Source organism: Protomyctophum parallelum, assembly GCF_964188405.1.
Source record: "Protomyctophum parallelum genome assembly, chromosome: 20".
NCBI classification, from domain to species: Eukaryota; Metazoa; Chordata; class Actinopteri; order Myctophiformes; family Myctophidae; genus Protomyctophum; species Protomyctophum parallelum.
In genome coordinates, this window is record NC_139718.1 from 39,222,588 (window position 1) to 39,244,256 (window position 21,669).

Genomic DNA, 21,669 nt, shown 5'->3' on the forward strand with positions numbered 1-21,669 from the left:
ACAACCTCAAGAAGTTCAAGAAATTAATCAGAGACAAAGACATCAATGGCCTTTACCCATGCAAGGAGCTGAATGATCATATATGTCCTTTGACTGCTGCTGTGGCATTTCACAGGGGGGATATTTGTGCCTTTCTTCTGAGTGAAAAAGGTGTAAACCCAGATCAGTTATCCACAAATAACCGGACCCCTCTGGATTATGCCTCAATTCAGAAAACACCCCTTGATTTTGTGCAGAGGCTGCTTGCAGCAGGAGCAAATCCAAATGGTACCACACCATATCCCTTCTCAATGCTGACACCACTTCACAATGCTGCCATCAATGACAGGGATGATATCATGAAAGTCCTCATCAAAGCTGGAGGGATTGTAACTTTCCAATCCAGTAATATAAGTCCTACTGACATTTTATATAACAGAAAAGTGTTTGAAATGATAGATAAGCTTGCATTGAGCGGTGATGACCTTTATTTAAAAATCAAACGTTTTAGTGATTTACTACTTGCTGTACGACAGAAAACACCAGCAGAAGTTTTCAGCATTTATGATCGTTATATGCTGGAGGAGGATCACCAGACCCATATGAACATCATTGACATGCTCTTTAATGTTGATGAGCCACCAACAGAAAAAGAGTATCGTCAAAGAAGTCTTCAGTGGTTAAAGGACAACGAAAAGCTGAACTTCTACATTGAAAATGCAGACAAGCGGCTTCCAAAACTTCTCAATGCACAAATTCAGGGTCACGTTGTCAGATGTCTAAATGCAGTTTTCTGCACACTGAGAGAGATATCCAGTGAGGTATCACTGTCTATGACCCCCAAACTACTGAAACTCCTTCACGCAAGCACTCCTGAAATGCAGCATGTGGTTCTGAAGACACTCTATGTGATTACACAGAAAACTAAATTAAAAGATAACTGGAATCCAAACCTGGTTGACCAATTATGCAAAGCAGTTGTTCCTTTTGTGAAGAAAGAGCAGTCTAATATGAGGGAGTATACATACGGCATACTGGCAAACCTGCTTCCAATTGTGCATGCCACTGACGTCTTTACGTCATTGGGAATAGATGATGTGCCTGAGGATATAATTACATCAGCAGACATGGAGACTGATGACAACCTGAAAGAAAGGCTTCGAGAATTGAAAAAGTATCTAAACAAGCCATCCTCGGAATGTGAAGTTTCCATGATCTCCAATACAGAGCTACCAGGATCCAAGAAGCATGGAAAGCAAGAGGAGCTGAAAGATGAAGTTCATGTTGATGCAGAAATGCCAACAACAGTTCCTGTTGAGGAATCTGGTCTGACTGAAAGTTCACATGTGCAGCCTATCGACCCCATTGTCAGTACATCACCAAAAGCACGGAAATGGTACCAAATAAGTGACAGATGGAGGCAGCAGTTAGAGAAGCTTGCAAATATTGATGACTGTGAAGTTATCAAAGTCGGGAGTCTTACGTTTGTGGAAGATGATGAATTCCTCATTGCAGAGGGAAGTGTTGGAACTGAGGTGTTCTTGGGGTTAAGAGATGATGGCACTGAAGTGGCAGTTAAGAGAATGACTAAAAAAAACTACAAAGTGCTGAAGAATGAGGAAGGCTTTTTACGTCTTCCAGAGCTTGATGATCCTTTGATCGTACGATATGTTGACTTTGCAGAGGATAAAAAATATGGTTACCTTGGACTTCAGTTATGTGAATACACACTGGAAGAATACATCAAACTTACATCAGACTTTCCTGAAGACAGCCTTTCTGAATTGAGGAGGGAACTTGCAAATCAGTTTCTCAAAAGCCTTAGTATTCTTCATCGTCAGAATCCTCCTATTCTCCACCGGGATATCAAGCCCCAGAATGTGCTGATTGGTAAGGCAGACACACACACACACACACACACACACACACACACACACACACACACACACACACACACACACACACACACACACACACACACACACACACACACACACACACACACACACACACACACACACACACACACACACACACACACACACACACACACACACACACACACACACACACACACACACACACACACACACACACACACACACACACACACACACACACACACTGCCTGCCTGCCTGCCTGCCTGCCTGCCTGCCTGCCTGCCTGCCTGCCTGCCTGCCTGCCTGCCTGCCTGCCTGCCTGCCTGCCTGCCTGCCTGCCTGCCTGCCTGCCTGCCTGCCTGCCTGCCTGCCTGCCTGCCTGCCTGCCTGCCTGCCTGCCTGCCTGCCTGCCTGCCTGCCTGCCTGCCTGCCTGCCTGCCTGCCTGCCTGCCTGCCTGCCTGCCTGCCTGCCTGCCTGCCTGCCTGCCTGCCTGCCTGCCTGCCTGCCTGCCTGCCTGCCTGCCTGCCTGCCTGCCTGCCTGCCTGCCTGCCTGCCTGCCTGCCTGCCTGCCTGCCTGCCTGCCTGCCTGCCTGCCTGCCTGCCTGCCTGCCTGCCTGCCTGCCTGCCTGCCTGCCTGCCTGCCTGCCTGCCTGCCTGCCTGCCTGCCTGCCTGCCTGCCTGCCTGCCTGCCTGCCTGCCTGCCTGCCTGCCTGCCTGCCTGCCTGCCTGCCTGCCTGCCTGCCTGCCTGCCTGCCTGCCTGCCTGCCTGCCTGCCTGCCTGCCTGCCTGCCTGCCTGCCTGCCTGCCTGCCTGCCTGCCTGCCTGCCTGCCTGCCTGCCTGCCTGCCTGCCTGCCTGCCTGCCTGCCTGCCTGCCTGCCTGCCTGCCTGCCTGCCTGCCTGCCTGCCTGCCTGCCTGCCTGCCTGCCTGCCTGCCTGCCTGCCTGCCTGCCTGCCTGCCTGCCTGCCTGCCTGCCTGCCTGCCTGCCTGCCTGCCTGCCTGCCTGCCTGCCTGCCTGCCTGCCTGCCTGCCTGCCTGCCTGCCTGCCTGCCTGCCTGCCTGCCTGCCTGCCTGCCTGCCTGCCTGCCTGCCTGCCTGCCTGCCTGCCTGCCTGCCTGCCTGCCTGCCTGCCTGCCTGCCTGCCTGCCTGCCTGCCTGCCTGCCTGCCTGCGTTCTTGCCTGTTAAACCTTGATCTATAATTTGCCCTACAGACATTCAAAAGCGAGCAAGATTAGCTGATTTTGGAATAAGCCGTCGATTACTCAAAGGACAAACAACCCACCATACAAGCAGTGCAGGAGAAAAATGCTGGAAGGCAAAGGAGACGTTGGATAAAGATGAAGATGATATTGCATATAAAAGGAGCACTGATATCCAGGTTGTTGTTTTTTTCTGTGTGAGAATTAAGTTAATGAATGGGAATGAAACGAATGATGAAAGCTTACTTACTAAAATATGATGCTCATTCTAAAGGTGGCTGGAATGTTAATATATTACATCCTATCTGGAGGACACCATCCATTTGGCAAAGGGGTTAGATGTGAAGGCAACATTTTGGATGGAGTCTACAATCTGGATAAGGTTCAGGATGTGGTTGCTAAGGATCTCATTGAGCAGATGATCAATGAAGACCCAACGAAAAGACCTAAAGTGGAGGAATGCTTGGCTCATCCCTTCTTTTGGTCAAATGAGAGGTAGGCTACGATGAAAACAGCAAATCAGTTTTATCTGTACGTATATTCTACAGAGCAGCCTAAAGTTTTTGGTTCTTCTCTTTCCAGGAGAATAGAGTACCTGAGAAACATTGGAAATGAAAAGGAAGTTCAGAACTGTCGAAATGCTGACACGGACCTCATCAGTGCATTAGACCAGTATGCTGAGCAGGGACAGTTCAACGCATGGAAACACAAGGTGAGTTTATTTCAAATAGAGTGAGAAAACATAAAACCACTATTGAAATGTAGCATTTGTTTTGTATTTCTCTATACTTTATTCCTTCTATTCCTTATATAAAGCACTGTCAATTACATTTGTTTATGAAATGTGGCTATACAACTTTGTCAATGCACCTTGTATGTTTTTCCAGTTCCCACCTGCGTTGGTCCAGAAGATGGATGGCAAGAAGCCCTACCCCGAGAACACATTTGGACTGCTGCGCTTCATACGCAATGCACGTGAGCACTAGTAAGTTGAGTTAAGAACAACACAAAGGAAAGTCACTCTGGTCAATATGTATTATACAAAGATATTTGGTTTCCTTATTTCTAATATTGTGTACTGTGGAGCACTCGTCCTGGAGAGCTTCCTTCGCTGTCAAAACAAAATGTTCTCTGTTCTCTATTTATCAGTGTTACACTTGGATTTTAGGACAATGATACAAAGGTATACTTGCATGTAGGCTACAGTCAAATATCAATTTACTAATTATACCAAGGAAATCAACCCAATGGGCCCCAGTTGAGACCTCCCGTTAGTCCAACCTGTGCTGCGGGTTACAAATCACCCGTGGCTTCCTGTGAGGTTGGGGTTAAGTTAGGGTTCGGGATAGTGTTAGTAATGGTCGGACTAACAGGAGGTCGAGTTCACATCAGCCATTGTCAGGGTGTTTAATTGCAATTCCTTATACAGGTTTACCTCACACAGCATGTGGCGTTGCAGACAGTGATATGGCTGTGGTAATTATTAGGCCTATAGCTGTGTGATTCACTGAGTCACAGTGAGTGTGGTCACAGGTGGGTCACCATCAGGATATGAGACTTCCTTGAGTGACCACTGCTCTCTCTGTTTACAGTGCTGCGGAGGTAGCTCATCTCGACCTGATGGAGATGTTTCCTGGTCTGTTTGGACGCGTTTACATGTTTGCCCAAGAACAAGGCTGGAACTCGAGGACCACCCTGAAGGAAATGGTTAAAATAGAAAATGTCGGCACCGCCAGTGCTGTGGGAAAGTCCCCAAACCCTGAGAGAAAGACAAGTGTCAGTCTACCAGTGCAAGAATCTGGACTGAAAGACTCAAAGTGACTTGAAGGACTCAAAAGATTTCATAAATGAGCGGAGGTAGTTTGATATACTGTATATAGTATACTGCCATTGATATGTGTTGTCTGTTAAAGGAAACTGCATGAATGAACTGAATCAATAGCAGAGTTACAGTAAGTTCTACTGAGGCTTTAGGGTCAATACAGCACTCATACATACAGTACACACCAGTATAGAGATATGATTTTGGGCTCTCTGGAAATACCCAAACATTATAAATGGTACCCTATATGTCTCCATTTCCAATCCATGGGCCATTCATTACTTACCATTAATTTGGTCTTTAGCACCACCTGCAGGATTCTGGATGAAAATACTTTTTTATTTCTGGTGGGTTACACCTTAATACTCAGTTACCCTTAATACTATGGGTTACAAGCACACATAAATTACCCTGCTTGCCATTCCTTTCAGTTGAGTTGTTGTCACTTTTTCCCCATTTTTTTTACAGTCTATGGTCACCACACAGGAAAACAAAATAAAAATATAAACAAAACAAGAGCAGATAAACATTTCTCTTTGACTAGCATGTGAGAGGATGGTTGATTCATGAGCATATAAGGTGTGACTTCACAGTCAGCTCAGGTTTTGTACTTCACTATACAATGGTGCTATGCAGTGAAAATAGCACATCTACATTTTGTAAATGTAAATACATAGCTGGTTATGGTCATGATTCATATCATATCATAAAATAAATATTTTTTCCAAAAAAGGACAGATGGGAACTGGATATCCCCATCTGGTGTGTAAACCAAAGCTCTGCACGTTGCGAGATAAAGCATGTCTATGTTTCAGAAAACTACCTATAGGCTATAGCCTACTGTATAATCTATACCTATAGGCTATAGCCTACTGTATAATCTATACCTATAGGCTATAGCCTATTACTGTATAATCTATACCTATAGATATATATATATGTATAATCTGTCAAAAAATAAATGATCCTTATGTGTGCCAAATCAGGGCTGGCATACTTGGTCTTCATATGACTGCATGGTATAGGCCTATATTATATTGTATACGCATGGTTGAGAGGATAGATTATGCAGTTTGTGTGAAATGAAATTAAATGCATTTAGATTTTCTTTATTGCCCATTTTCTATTCTATCAGGCAGACACTAAGGTGGATCCTTGTTATAATCTTTTTAGCTTCATTTCTTGAAAAGGCCTATAGAGGCCTAGACTATGGCTGGTCAATGTTGTTTCAATGCTGGTTCCATCCTTCCTTCATTCATCTGTGGTCTGTGGATCATCAGTGGATGCTCTGTTTGTTTTGACTTTGGTGGTCAGCTTTTGTTGTTTTAAATGTGCTATATAAATAAAGTTTGAATAAAGTTTGATTTGATTTCTAAAAGAAAAAGGAAGAGGTGTGTTCATATACAGAAACGGAAAGAGAGGAAGAGGGAATGAAACGATCACCACGTTTTTGCGTCGTCGTGGTAAATGTCAAACGAAAGCACAAGTCAATACAAAAACTGTTACTTTGAGGATGAAACCATGAAAAGCACTAAAGCCATAACCACACCAAAAGGTCACCTGACACCATGCAACTCCTTGGGTCCAAACGGTTGCAAGGAGTTAACGCTAAAACCGTCTCGACCCTTTGGTGTGGTTTGGGCCATTGAATTCCACTGCGTTGAATCACTAGGGTCAACGTGGGGTCAACGTGCAACCAGACATATCACACCGCAGGGACAACGCTAAAACCACCTTGACCCTTTGGTGTGGTTACGGTGTGAATATTATGTACCAGCTAGTTCCACCAGTCACTGCCAAGACAGATCTTGTAATACATGTCATTATTTTAACAAATACTGTACACTTTTTTGAAAAATGTTATACCTCATAATATACACCTAATACACCTGATGATCATGTTTAAGTGTGGAAAAAAATCACGGCACTCCATCTTTAAATGCTCTCGTTGTTACTGATGTTTTAAACGCATGTGGTTTATTTAAATGTGTGTACTGGTGTTTTAAACATTGGTTCATTTAAATACTCTGTGGTTACTGATGTTTTAAAAGCATGTGGTTCATTTAAATGCCATGGTAAATAAAATTGAAAGATGTGGATTAGATTTCATGATTTGTGTGATTTTATTTGTTAACCTGTGCATGACTGTGAATTGAGATTTTATTTGTTAATGTGCATAACTTTTCAGAAGTGTATATATATATGTATGTTAACCCATTCTGACCGGGCACCCATTTTGGTGTTGGCGTCATGTTATGCTTTAGCTATTGAAAAATAGCAGATCTACAAGCTCATATCGCGCCACCGAGTGGCGCGATACGAGCTTGTAGGTCTGCTATTTTTGAAAAAACCGAAGAACGACTGACATTTTTAGAATCTGATCTCAGGTCAGAATGGGTTGATCAGACCAGTGTGTGTCCAGCGGAAACCTCGTATGAATCTGATCTCAGGTCAGAAACCGGAAGCCAAACAACAGGCCGAGCACCATAACCATTCTGAACGGGAACCCCCTTTTGGTGTTTTAACAAAGCATTATGTTATACTTTAGCTATTGAAAAATAGCAGATCTACAAGCTCATATCGGCCACCGAGTGGCGCGCTACGAGCTTGTAGGTCTGCTATTTTTGAAAAATCGTGAAAATGCGGCACAAATCTTTGAATATAGCCTATATATTCTTTCAGAGGACCTTTTTATTTATTTCGACGTCAGGCCTAGCTAAAGAAAATGGAAAGCTCACGTGCTGTGAGCTTTTACTTTTGAAGATTGCGTCATATGGCAAAGTAGAGTGGACTCAGCCAAGTCTATGGACTTTAACCCATTCTGACCTGAGATCAGATTCATACGAGGTTTCCGCCGGACACACACTGGTCTGATGAACCCATTCTGACCTGAGATCAGATTCTAGAAATGTCAGTCGCTCTTCGATTTAAAAAAAAATAGCAGACCTACAAGCTCGTATCGCGCCACTCGGTGGCGCGATATGAGCTTGTAGATCTGCTATTTTTCAATAGCTAAAGCATAACATGATGCCGACACCAAAACGGGTGCCCGGTCAGAATGGGTTTAATGTTCGTTTAGAGAATCGATACATTTCATTAAGCACTTGTACTAGATGTTCACCAGATTAGATTATGTTATATATTTCAGAATATTTCTATTATTACCAGAATTAAAATACCTATAAGACAAAACAAATTATTTTTATATAGTCCATTAAAGGTGATATAGACAAGTTTTCAGCCCAAATTTAAAATATATATACATTTATTTTGTGGGCCTTTTTCCCCTCTATCTTTCCCTATAATATGATGCTGAGGTGTTCTCCTGCAACAACACACTCTCCCTTTGGCCCCCTCTGGTTGAATGCACTGTTTATACCCACTACTGAATCATGTCTACTGATTTTAATTGTAAACACTCAAATCAATTAACCAATTCATCCATCCATCCATCCATCCATCCATCCATCCACACCTGATGGTCTGATCATGACTCACTGATGGTCAATCCTTCCTGGCAATATAATGTAGCCTCCACTAGAGGGCAGCAGAGGACCAGAGATAGGAGGGTTGTCTTTGGCGTGGTTGACTGTATTCCCTCATTCTTTCTCTTTTTGATTTTATTGTCTCCACCAGGCCGAAGGCATGGTGAGAGAGTATGTTTTGCACTCCATCCGTGTGTGTTTCCGTGTGTCCATCCGTCCGTCTGTGTATAGCTAATCTGTTATAGGGCCTGTTATAGCCAGGAGGCCGACTTTTGAAAAACATTTTTTTTATATTACTCCTCCAGATTCTGTCCAAGTCCCGCAAATCATTACACACTATCTCTATAGTCATGTGTTCAAGCCGGATCTGTCCACTATTTCATATTCCACCCTAATTGGCTAACATTGGCTTTCAAAGTTTGCAGGTTTGGTCATGTCACCTTACTACTACTTTTTACTACTAGGACTTTATGTACAAAATAATTATGAATTATTATTAATTTACATTTGGGGGATATCTTTCACAATAATGAATAAAACATGTTACAGACATTCTAATGATCACAAAAAATCATATATTACAGTTATTTTACTTACTTTTATTAGGGTTAAAGGTCAGAGATGTTTAATTTGTGTGAATTTAAGCCTCTGTGGGGGGTATTTATATGCAAATATCATGACCAATGGCATTGCAATGGCTTTGCAATGAACATCAATGATGATGTTTAGGTGAAAAAATAACATTAAAAATATGTTTAAAACTTTAAATTAATGAATTAATTAAAATATGTTGTAGTATTGCAACGCTGGGTGTTACAGGGTTAAGAGGTTGTCACTTCTCTGCCTTTTAGTTCAGATTTGTTGGACATCATCACATTAATGTCCCTATAAGCAGTACATCATTTTGGCCACTACATGGCAACCTAATATCTGCATAAAACTGAACCTGGGAAGCTCTGAAACTTCATAAGGTGCTGCCACACTATCAAAGGTTTTTCGGCTGTGCACAGCTTCAAAACCGGGTTTTTAGACAGCTGGTGGATGGAAAAGAAGCTCCACTTCCGCGGACGACTTGAGCGGCGGCCATGATTCCCGGAAGCGCTCTCCTCCGCGTCAATCGTCCGCGGAGGTGGAGCTTAATTCCCATCCACCAGCTGTCTAAAAACCAGCTGCGCACACGCCGCACAGCTTCTTCTGTCCGCGGCGCAAAACCGCTTTGCGCTTAGGTGTGGAAACTGTGACCCAACCCAAGCCTTCTTCTTCTTCTTCTCACACTTGAGGATAACAGGATCTGTCATCACATTTGGGCAAGTGGCTGTGGCCGAATTTAGCCCAAGGAGTGTTTTCCGTGCAAAACGAATGCTTGGAATTCATGCAGAATCATGAGAACCCCCTAGTTTGACACGTCACATGCTACTTCCTACTATAAATGTGCCACACGTGTGTGTGTATGTGTGTGTGTGTGTGTGTGTGTGTGTGTGTGTGTGTGTGTGTGTGTGTGTGAGTGTGTGTGTGTGTGTGTGTGTGTGTGTGTGTGTGTGTGTGTGTGTGTGTGTGTGTGTGTGTGTGTGTGTGTGTGTGTGTGTGTGTTTGTGTGTGTGTCAGGCTCTGGTCAGGCTCTGCCAGTGGGCCTTATCAGCCTCAATCCCCTCACCTGTGCAATTTCCAGCCTCTGCCTCAGCCAATTGATTGCCATGGCAACCCCACACCTGCAAATTGATTACTTAACCGCTCCTACTTTTCACAGTCAGTTTGCACTCTGCAGACACAGGCAGACAGACAGGCAGATACAGAGATCTCCTTGTACGACACAGACAGACAGCTAAAACGGGTGCTATCCCAAGTTGCATTGGCCATTTGAAAATAACTGAACTACGAACTCACCACGTGTCGTGATGTGGCACACTTGTGAACTTGCAAATCTGCTATTTTCTAAAGATTGCATGCATTTGAAAACTACGTGACACGTATTCTACTTTCTTTTGGTACTTTAATACACACGTACTTTTACTCAAGTAAAATTCCAAATACCGGAGTATTTCTATGTACATTAACACACACATGTTAATACTTTTACTGTGTTTCCTCCACTGAGGGAGAGCAAATTTAGTAGCCAGCTTAAGGACTGTTACAGTACAGTGCAGTACAGTACAGTACAGTTGCCTATCAATATAATCCTGGACATTGTTTTTCTGCCTAATGGCAGCAAAACAACAAATGACCTCTTCAAGGACAGTCTGTGAGGGTCCCGCCGTATGCTGGGTGCAGATTCAGAAAGTATGTAGGAGAATAGAATATACGCACTCTCAGGAGGACAAATCAATCAATCAACCAATCAATCAGTCAATCAATCAATCACCCTTCCCGTCCGGCTTCCCTCCCCAGAACACGGGCCAATTGTGTCCGTCCGTATATAGCAGTGTTGTTTTTGGCAGCACACTTTGATTTTAGTTTTAGTCGTAGTCTCTTGACTAGTTTTCATTTAGTTTTAGTCACATTTTAGTCACCTGGAATGTTTTAGTGTTAGTCTAGTTTTAGTCGACTAAATATAAGATTTTAGTCGACTAAATCTACAGTTGATTTAGTCGAACAAAATGTATATTGTCAGGCCTTGATGCCGTCATAATGACGGCATCACGGTTAACGAGCGCATCCGCCGCTCGTTAACCAACAGGGAGAAGGCGGCATTACCATAATCACATTTACATACAAAATACATTGGTATCAGAATTATCACATTTACCCTGCGTAGGGGAAATAAAGAAAAAGAAAAAAGAAACATAGAGAACTCTTCTCTACGTGACCCTCTCACATTAGTTTTAGTCGACGAAATCAACACTTCCGTATAGTAGACGCTCGACAAAGCCGGATCCACCGCGGTCTGCGATGGACTCTGTGGTGGTATTGCCACCCCGGGTCAGGCTCTTTACCCACTCTGTCTTCATCGCCTGCGGTGTACGATTAGATAGCATTGGGAGATTGAAGATCACTGGCAGAGCTGGCATACCAGTGGTTGTCAAACATTTACTCTGAGAGTGTACAAATGGAACCAAATGGTGCATTTATATAGCGCCTTAATCCAAGGCGCTTTTGCATAGATTGTGCATTACATTCACCCATTCACACCCACACAACGATGGAGGCGGAAACCATGCAAGGCACCAACCTGCACATCAGGAGCAATTTGGGGTTCAGTGTCTTGCTCAAGGACACCTCGACAGTAACTCTGCTCTGGGGGAGCCCGGGTTCGAACTGGCAACCTTGTGGTTACCATCCGGCCACTCTACCCCTGAGCCACCGCCACCGCCACCGCCGCCCCTAAGGATTCCATCTGGTTCCGTTTGTATACACTCAGAGTTACAGTCCTGTGAGGGTCCATTTGGAACCGGCCTATGGGAATCGTTAAAGTTCTAAAGTCCCAACCCTATTTGTAGATAGATGTTGACAATATTATAGTTGGTGAATTAAAAAATAAATAAAAATAGGGTTGCCAGGTTGAAAGTGGTCCATTTGACTCTTCAAGTGTGTATTTAAAAAAATAAATGGGAATGGACGGGTCAGAATCCTAAATTGGTTAAATTGGGACTCTGGATCTGTCCTACATGTGTTCGGCGGTCAGGCACGGGTCCTTCTTGTGGTTTACAACGTTTTGGGTCTCCGCATGTTGGACACATACGCCCTCACCCCTACACTCTCCAAGGAAAAACAAACACAAAAAGTGGTCTATAAAGTGCTTGGTAGATGATGAGGGGTAGCTGTAGCATTCATTACCCCCCCAGATACCCCAGATGGCCTGACGTGGTAAAAAAAGAAACTCTGTGGATGAAAGAAAGTGCAACACTGAAGGCTTTGTAAGTAAGCAATGAGTCAACGCTCGTTAAAAAAGCCCCACAAATAATGGAAACAGCATTGTTTACTCTCTCCGCGGCAAACAGGTGTACCGTGCGCGCGCGCGTGCGCGTTTGCGTGCATGCACGTGCGTGTGTGTCAGATGTGGTGTTTAAACAACATCCGTGACGCTGTATTTTCCACTATAATAGTTATTATTAAATTCTTATCTGCCCCCCCTCGGTTGCTTTTTACACCCTTTCTTCTTTTTTTTTGCTCCTTTGGACTATTAATTAGCAACAGCTGCGGACATTGTGGAGGAGGTCCTGCTAACACTATGGTGGCGCATCGGTAGAGAATGCGGGCGGCAGGCTTGTTGCAATCACTACATTTGACTGAGGGACTGTCATTGGATCTTTTTGAATTTGTGTTTGTTCATGACATATGAAAGCAGGGAATCATATCTTCAAATTGACATATTGGTTGTTCAGTTTGACCCACCAGTTTTGGAGATATGGCGAGTAATGTCTTGCAGAAAACAGCGTGCTGAGAAAACAGTTTGAAAGGTTCACTTCTGTGGTCTCTAGTAACATTACACCTAGATACATGTTTAAGCATTTATTTCATATTTACATGTCGATTTCAGCTCTGACACTTATTTCAGACATGCTCTAGTATGTGAGTCTATTAACTCATTTTGAAAAAAATTAAAATTAAAAAAGTTTTTCTCTGGTGCAAAGCTGGAATGTGTGCGATGGCAGGCTCTCAGTCAAATCTGGTCATATTATGTAGGAGGGACTTTCCTACTCTAGACCTGCGGAAGGGATCTGGTAAAATGGTAAATGGTGCATTTATACAGCGCCTTTATCCAAGGCACTTTACATAGATTGTGCATTGCATTCACACAAAAACAGTACAAACCCACAAAGCAATATCGTTCAAACGCGACACTTTGTGACCTATCAATACTGTAGGTATAGTCTACTGTATATTTATTTGGCACATGACACCGTATATAAGGCATTAACCATGCAGTCTGTCCCCTCTCACGTCCCACACATACTCCAGTGTTTACTGTAGTGTAGATGATAACCTAAAACTACAACGTGACCTCACTGAAGCCACGGTGATAAGTGGCTCACCACCTCTCTGTTTTTACTAACCGACATCACCTAAAAGGAGTTATAGTTAACTGGAGTACGCATGCTGTGGGCCTTTTTAGTCTCCCAGGGACAAAGGCCCTGATGTCCCCCCGACCCCCGTGGATCCCACGGTGAGTCTAAAGGTCCAGTTCCAGGTGCTGAGAAACTCACCGCGGCGTATTTTTTCTAAAGTTACAAAACTACAACATTACGTTACTCACCGCTCAACCCTGACACCTCTCTCTGTTTTTAGTACCGGCCGACATCTCCCCTTTCACTCTGGGCGCTATCACCCCATTCACTGATTGGTCTAGAAGTTGGGTGGGTGGGCGGTCCCCTTGGTTTTGCAGGGCAGGCACGGGGGGGTTAATTTATTTGCTCATCTGAACCAGAGGGAGGGGGTTGGGGGGGGGGGGTCAATGCTCATCACCGCAAGTATGATGGCCTCTCTCGACTCGTTGTCAACGTTTCCGGTGATACATAAAAGGTGATCACTTAAAAGGTGAGTTGCGTATGGCCTAAAAGTGGAGTACGAATAGGACTTTATTATTTATGAGTGTATGCGTGGGCTTTTATCCCATTTTGGACAGGAATTCACTTTTTTGGTGTTTTAAGCATTATGCTATGCTTTAGCTATTGGAAAAATAGCAGATACAAGCTCATAGCGCGATGAACTTCTGCTATTCTTTTGAAAAATCATGAAAATGTGACGCAAATCTTTGAATATATTCTTTCAGAGCGAACATATTTAACTCAAATCTGCATCTTGCATCTGGAGAACTACATATTTTCAGATGGGGGTCGGCGGCCAATTTCATATAATTCTGGGGGTCCTTGACATGAAATATTGAGCACCACTGACATAGAAACATAGGTGCACCTGGGACTCCCAGAAGAAGGTGTTAAAACACCAGGAGCCCAGGAGGGGGGGGGGGGCATTATAGGGCAGCAGGTGCAAACTTCAAATTAAAGTGAGTAGTAATGCTCTGCCTCGTAAAAAAAAAAGAAAAAAAGCTTTTTATTTTATTTTAACAACTGCATCTGTTTTCAAGGCCCCGCTGCGCTAATGCATGCCAACTAACTCCAGAAGAGAGCTCTGCTTTAGGGGGATTAATGCTTCTTCATTACGTAGCCAGCAAACACAGACACAGTCGTTGGGATAGTATTATGTTCTCTCTCGATCCTCGAGTTCCCTGCACTCGCGTTATTAAACGCCCTGGACCTATAGGATTCTGATAGGGAGGGGTGTTTGGTCCGACGGCATGAATTAGTCCGACACCCTATACCCCAAATCCCTAACCTAACCCTATATATAATCTCACAGGAAGCCACATGTTCGTTTTAACCTGCCGCGCATGTGAGTTTTAACCCGGCCACGGCCACGGGTTAGTTTTAACCCGGCAAACGGGTTAGTTGTAACCGGCCATGCATGTCCGGTCGCGACGGTGTTGTCGGACTAATGCCTGTCGGACTGTTGGTATACATGTCTAAACCAACGTATCTTAGTATGTACCCCCTGGAACTAGGCTATAGGGGTTCTGATATACTACACTTATTGGGGAGGTTGAGAGGGTACAAGTTCAGGTAAACATGGATGCAATGCAGGGAGGCATATACTTTGGTTCGACATATCATTGGTTCGAAGGAGCATTGGTCCGAGGTGCGTTAAAGGGACACTTCACCCTTTTTGCAAAAAAATATATGTTAATGACGTTTAGAAGCTTTAGAACACTTTCCTGGAGATCTTTATGTGTGTAATATGTGGTTTTAGATATTTTAGATTGTAGCAGTGAGCCTGTTGTCTCTGATGTCATGGACACTGGGCTCACTTCCTTCCTGGACTACATGTTGTCTCAGTAAGACAGCTCTCCCCCTATCCACAAGGAGGAGCAGTGCACCAAAGAATTATGGGAATTGTAGTCCAGGAAGGTAGTGAGACCAGTGTCCATGACATCAGAGACAACAGGCTCACTGCTACAATCTAAAATAACTAAAACCACATATTACACACATAAATACCCCCAGGAAAGTGATCTAAAGCTTCTAAACATCATTAACATATATTTTTTGGCAAAAAGGGTGAAGTGTCCCTTTAAGGGTTGGGAGAGGGTTATGGTTAGGTTTAGGTGTGCTGCCCCCGTGGGAGGTTAGGGTGAGGGTGAGGGTTTGAGATAGGTTGTCGTTCGGAACCAATGGTATGTCGTTTGCAGGTGAAAAGTACAGCAAGTGCATTTACTGTCCTGAATTACCTACAGTACTACTTACTGTACTCAAGTACAATTTTTAGATACTTTTACTTCACTTGATTATACGTCCATATTTGTCAATGCTGTACACTTCTACTCCACATACATGCCCGAGGCAGACACAACACAAATATTGTTTTACTTTACAATATAACTATAGTGTGTCGTCGGAAAGACCATGAACTACATGCTTAGATTTTTAATACAAAACACATGAACCACTCAAGCAATATTTTATACTTCAGTTATAAAAAGTAAAATAAAATAGCCAATCTACAAGCTCAGCTTGGGCATTATTAAAACATTTTAGAACTTTTACTTTGATACTTTATTACGCTGATGCCAATACTTTTAATCAAGTCAGAAGTTCTCAGAACAGTTGAATACATGTAGGCCTTTTACTTGTAATAAAGTATTTTTCTATATATGTTGGTATTGAAAGTAGTACAAACTAATATAAGTACTTTATTCCACCACTGTGAAAAATAATTGGTAAAAATATGACGTGCCAGTTGCTCAAAGATATTTGTAGAATCGACGGTACTTCTATGGGTTAATCAAGGTGTTGGAGTACTCAGAGCTGCCAATTGACTCTAAGCGTAAACGCAACAACCTTCAAACACAGTGATCGTGATCGTGCACTTTTTTTTAATGTTTTATCCCACAATTTTGTAACCCATTTTTTCACCCAGTGTCAGTTATCTAATGTAATCCTGGGCGCTACACTCCCTCTGCCAACCTGGGGAGGGGCAGCGGACTGACCTCATGCCTCCTTCTATGCATGAGGAGTCCAAGCCGCTTCTTTTCACCTGACAGGGGGGGGAGTTTCCCCGGCCGGACGTAGCTCGGTGGAAGGAACACGTTGTTTCCGACCAGTTCCTTTCCCCTCCATCAGGCACCCCGGCTGGCCAGGGGGAGGTAGTTTTAGAGACCAGGATTACGGCATGTTTTTGTGAGGGTGCCTACCCTAGGGGACACGGGGAGAACATGCAAACTCCACACAGAAAGGCCCTTTCGTCTGCACTTGTGTTCTGCGCTGAAGTTCATAGAGAAAAACACGTACACAAAAACAGACACTAAAACAGTGGTTTTCAACCATTTTCATATCAAGGTCCATCCATGTATTCGGCATTTGAGCCATGGACCACCATTTGCTGACATTTAGCCCCTCAAACCCAAAACCTTTTTATATTTTGTTGCCGTTGAATAAGATTTTGTCCACAATTCCATGCTGTATTGATGTTAATCTTCTTGTATAAATGAACTAATTAATGCAGATATCTAACAATAATTTATATATTGAGAACATAAAATGAAACCATTTTGCACTCTGTAAAATTGGTTTAATTGTACACACACATTTGGCAAGGTTTGACCATGCAGTTTTTATAGTAGCCTATAGTTTGTTGATTGCTTTTGATGCAGTAAGGGTCTATTTTCAGTGGTTCTCAATCAGTGGTCCGGGGACCACCAGTGGTCCCTGAGGGGGGTTCCAGGTGGTCCCCATGCAGCTAAATGACGGAGTAGAGTAGGGAACCAAATGGACCCAGATCTTTAACTCTCGAGAGTGTAAAATGAAACCAAATGGACCCGTTACGCTCTCAAGAGTTAAGTGATTGTTAAACATCTGCATTACTTAATTTACAAGAGGTCTACATAATTAGAGAATGGAATTGTGGACAAAATCCTATCCAACGATTCAAAAAAATGTATAGTTTTGGGTCAGCAAGTCTACAATTTACAATTTAGGCATTTAGCAGACGCTCCTAATTCAGAGCGACTTACATTAGGCAAGAACAAAAAAGCATGGCAATACATCACCATGCATAAAAAGTATAGTATTCATGAAACATGCGTACGTAACAGTGGAATATCTATATAATGAAACTATTCTATACATACACTATACTATGCATATATAATATAAGTGCTATGACTACATAGGCCTACTGTACAATGCAATTCTAGTGTGTAAGTCTAAATGCCATCAAAATGGTTGTCCGTCCGTGGCTCAAATGCTGAAAAGAATGATGGGCCTTGACATGAAAAGGGTTGAAAACCCACAGTTTCAGATGAAAGGGACCGACCCCCCCCCCCAGCAGCAGCACAGACAGCAGCTCCTGTTTGCAATTTCTCCCTCACAGTCAGCCGATGACGGAGCATCCATGGCTGGACGCGATGGTGGCGTGTGTGTGTCAGTGTCTTGGTATGCCGTTAGAAGAACTCCTCACGGTTTAGAGACGCATACGTGTGTTTCAACACGTAATGACAAAGCACGCTGCAGCGCTTTATATTCTGCTCGTAAAAATAACGAGAGCGCGTTATTCTCAGTGACATCACCGCATGCGCCGGTCCAGTCGTTCCGATGAGCGTTTCGTCCTGTGCCATTGTTTGCTTAATTAGCAGGATAATGGCTGCATGTCCCATGATTGAAACCCCCGTGGTCTCTGTGCACCACGATGAAGATGATGATGGCAGACTTACCGTAAACCGTGACTCAGCATTAAACTCTGTTTTTGTTTTTTTGTTTTCCGTATGAGGTCATGATGCGTTAAGAGCTCATAGAGCTCAATAATAATAATAAGAAGAAATCACACCCGTGTGAAGTGAGGGCCGCTCTGTTATCATCGTACATCATATTACGACGTAAAGTGTCTATTTCGATGGATTATAGAGAAAACACGCTTGAAAGGTTCACTTCTGTGGTCTCTAACATTACACCTATAGCTACAGTACATGTTTGGGCATTTATTTCATATGTGCATGTCAATTTCAGCTCTGATATTTATCTCAGACATGCTCTAGTATGTGAAGAGTCTGGCTGTACTGCTGCTATTAACTCATTTTGGATAAACAATACATAAATTCAGTTTTTCTCCTCTGGTGACAAGCTGGAGGTTGCACGATGACAGACAGACAGATTGTGTTGCAGATTTCATATATTTAACACTTTGACTTCTATTGACGAGTTGCTTGAGTTAATTCATTGTAGAACACTTTCCCTGCGATTCACGAGTTATGTTTTCATTGTTCAATCCATGTTTTTAGTCATACGGGCAATCCACTGGACAGAATGTCATATGGGACGCGTTTTGATGACGTCATCGCGAAAACATCTGCCGTTTCCTGCGGATGTTCTCCCCCAGAATACAGGGGATGTGGTGTCAAACTGTCATCGAGCTTACGTCTGGAGTAGAGTCCAGTAAGTAGCCTTGCCGAGCCATGAGGCCCATATTGCAGGAGCCTATCTCCTGTTTGCCGTTTCTGTAGCGTGAGGCAGCTTGATGTACAAGTACACCCCCTGGACATGACGCTATAGTATGTCGCAGGGACTTACCCCCAATCCAACCCTTGATGCTGAGTGTCAAGCAGGGAGGCACTGGGTCCAATTTTTAGAGTCTAAAAGTCTGGTATGACCCGGCCGGGGGATTGAACCCCGACCTCCCAGTGTCAGGGCGGACACTCTAAACCACAAGGCCACTGAGCTGGTATAGAGTCCAGGCTAACGCTATACTGCCCAGAGGCCATGTTTAGCATGGTGGTGTCTGCGTCTGCTTGTGGTCGTTTCTGTAGTTTATATGAGGTATATGTTGTGTACATATCACACCTGTTTACATGCTTTCAACCATGAGTCATGTTGCCTCCGCATTGTTATGAGAAGAAGGCTGCATCTTTTCTCACAGTGAAACTGTACGGTACGGTATACGGCCTGAATACCTCAGGGAACAGCATGAAAGTCTGCTGCTTTTTATTAGCTGAATGAGTGAGGATTCAGTCTGGTGCGCAAATGAACAGAGAAGGAATAACAAATTGAGGCAAATAAATTTAGGGAAAGAAAGAGAAAATGGCTGAAGGCTTTGAAAATGCTTGGTACACGCCTGGTTGTCAACGACGTGTTCTGTATTCCTGTTGTGTTTTTCACTTGTTCCTTGTTTTTTAGTTTAGAGTTTTACTTTACACTTGTGTAGGCCTACCTTTTATTTTGCAGTATTGTTTTGTGCCTTCCTGTCTGCCCCTGTAGTTCTGTTCCTGCCTTGTCTAACCTTGTGATTGGTCTTGTTTTCCCACCTGTGTCCTCTTAGTCCCACAGCTAATCACCTCTGTCCTCTTAGTCCCCCAACCAATCACCTGTGTCCTCTTCTCTCCCTCTTAGTCCCACAGCCAATCACCTGTGTCCTCTTAGTCCCCCAGCCAATCGCCTGTGTCCTCTTAGTCCCCCAGCCAATTCCTGTGTTGATTTGTCAGTTGTTCACTTGTGTCTAGTTGGTCTTTGGTCTATTTATATGCCCTTGTGTTTTCAGTTCCTTGTTCGTTCATAAAAGTAAGTCAGTTTTTATTTTTTCCTCCTCGTGATATTCCAAGTTCCTAGTGTATTATTTTGCTCCTAGTATTTCCTTGTTTCCTCATGTTGCCCAGTGTATGTTCTTGATCTACTGTTTTGGTTAATAAACCCCCTTGTATTCGACCTGCCCTGTGTCCTCTGCCTTTTGTCTGCGCTTGGGTCCAACACCTGTCTGTCTTGAACCGTGATATACGGCAACCTTCCCCGTGTTTCTTCACTGGTCCGATCCAGAAGAGCGCAGTTTGCCGGCCACTGCTACAGAGCTGACAATGAGGTTATATCGTCCCTTCTTCTCTGGAGTCCTGCCTCAGGGCGGACCAGAGGTAGAAAGCTGTCGTTCCCTGCTAGGGACACATGCTTCAGTAGGCAGGAACTGGGGGTGGCAATGAAGGACCGGGAAGTCTGGAGTAGCATTGTGGAATCCGCAGTCGAAAAATGATGATGATGATGATGATGATGAACCGTGACACTGGTGCTGTACATTCACGTTGCATTTACGTGGTTCATTGGTTTCGACACAAAAGTCTGCAGTTAGTTTCAAAGCAACATGTCTGAAAGGGTAAGTCAATGTGTGAAAACGTCCCACTGCGAGAAGACCCCCGGGGGTGAGACCAGGGATTAGATGGAGGAAACACATCGACTCACTGGCCTTGGAACGTCTCGGGATCCCCCAGGAGGAAGTCACTAGAGAGGGAAGTCTGGAGCTCTCGGGTGGAGCTGTTGCCCCCGCGACCCGACTACGGATAAGCGGTTGAAGATGGATGGATGGATGGATGTTGTCATGATTTGTCATGATCCGAGTTGGCTTTGTCCGAGGCTTATGTACAGATCTTTAAATAAATACTTTTTTGAAATGTCTATGGGAAAATGCACATGGGGAATTATTTCCTGGGCCTGTCGTCGTCATGAAAGGGGTGTGATGGACTGCGACGCTCTATAGGTCATTCAGTACAGTTTTAGATGGATGTATTTTTGTACACATATTTAAAAAATTGTGTCAGAATGAATACATCAAACATTGGGTCTCCAGTGTGCTACTGTCTGTGCCGAGACTGTATCACAGCGTTAGAACAAAGCACAGCACAAGAGGGATTATGTAGGTGCGGAAAGAATTATGTAAAATGGATCCAGATGTTGTGAATTTAACCAATTCATGACGGGAACCCCTTTTGGTGTTTTTAAGCATTATATGTTTTATTTAAGCTGGAAAAATAGCAGATCTACAAGCTACGAGCTTGTAGGTCTACTATTTTTGAAAAAGAGTGAAAATGTGGCGCACATCTTTGAATACATATATATTCTTTCAGAGGACGTTTTTAACTCAAATCTTTGCTTCTGGGAGGGGGGGGGGGTCGGTGGCCGATGTCATATACTTCTGGGGGTCCTTGACATGAATTTGTTTGAGAACGGCTGACACTAGAAACATAAGGGTTTTTCAGAAAAACAGTCAGGATTTATAGAAGACAAAATTATTTTTGTAGAATCGTCCTGCAGGTCTAAATGGGTTAAGTGTTTGTTTGTTTTCTTTCGTCATAATAAATATACGCAACAGAATCATTTCGAATTGCAGAGTCAGAGTCAGAGGGGGGCTTGGCATGGAGCCCCAGCAGTGCCACGGGGCACTGCCTCATGCACTATCACCTCCCCTCACAGCATGGGACCCCCAAAAGCCTCACAGCATGCCCCGTCCCGTCCCGTCCCCCAAAACCACAGACATCATCCAGGGTTTTGATGTGCCCGCCAC

At 43.8% G+C, this 21,669-nt stretch overlaps 1 protein-coding gene across 1 annotated transcript; it reads left to right on the top strand.

Moving 5' to 3' along the window:
- The first annotated feature begins 419 nt into the window (after positions 1 to 419).
- LOC310877504 (uncharacterized protein) lies at positions 420 to 5,477 on the top strand. Its single transcript, XM_083791381.1, has 6 exons — positions 420 to 1,869; positions 3,073 to 3,239; positions 3,335 to 3,555; positions 3,643 to 3,772; positions 3,948 to 4,045; positions 4,653 to 5,477. The coding sequence occupies exons 1-6, from the start codon at positions 432 to 434 to the stop codon at positions 4,879 to 4,881; spliced, it is 2,283 nt and encodes a 760-aa protein (XP_083647507.1). The 5' UTR covers positions 420 to 431; the 3' UTR covers positions 4,882 to 5,477.
- The last annotated feature ends 16,192 nt before the right edge of the window (positions 5,478 to 21,669 follow it).

Excerpts from the sequence above, each read along its gene's own strand:
- LOC310877504 (XM_083791381.1), top strand. The coding sequence starts at position 432 with ATGATAGATAAGCTTGCATTGAGCGGTGATGACCTTTATTTAAAAATC. Across the intron at positions 1,870-3,072 it reads GCCCCAGAATGTGCTGATTG|ACATTCAAAAGCGAGCAAGA; the intron begins GTAAGGCAGACA and ends TTTGCCCTACAG. Across the intron at positions 3,556-3,642 it reads TTCTTTTGGTCAAATGAGAG|GAGAATAGAGTACCTGAGAA; the intron begins GTAGGCTACGAT and ends TTCTCTTTCCAG.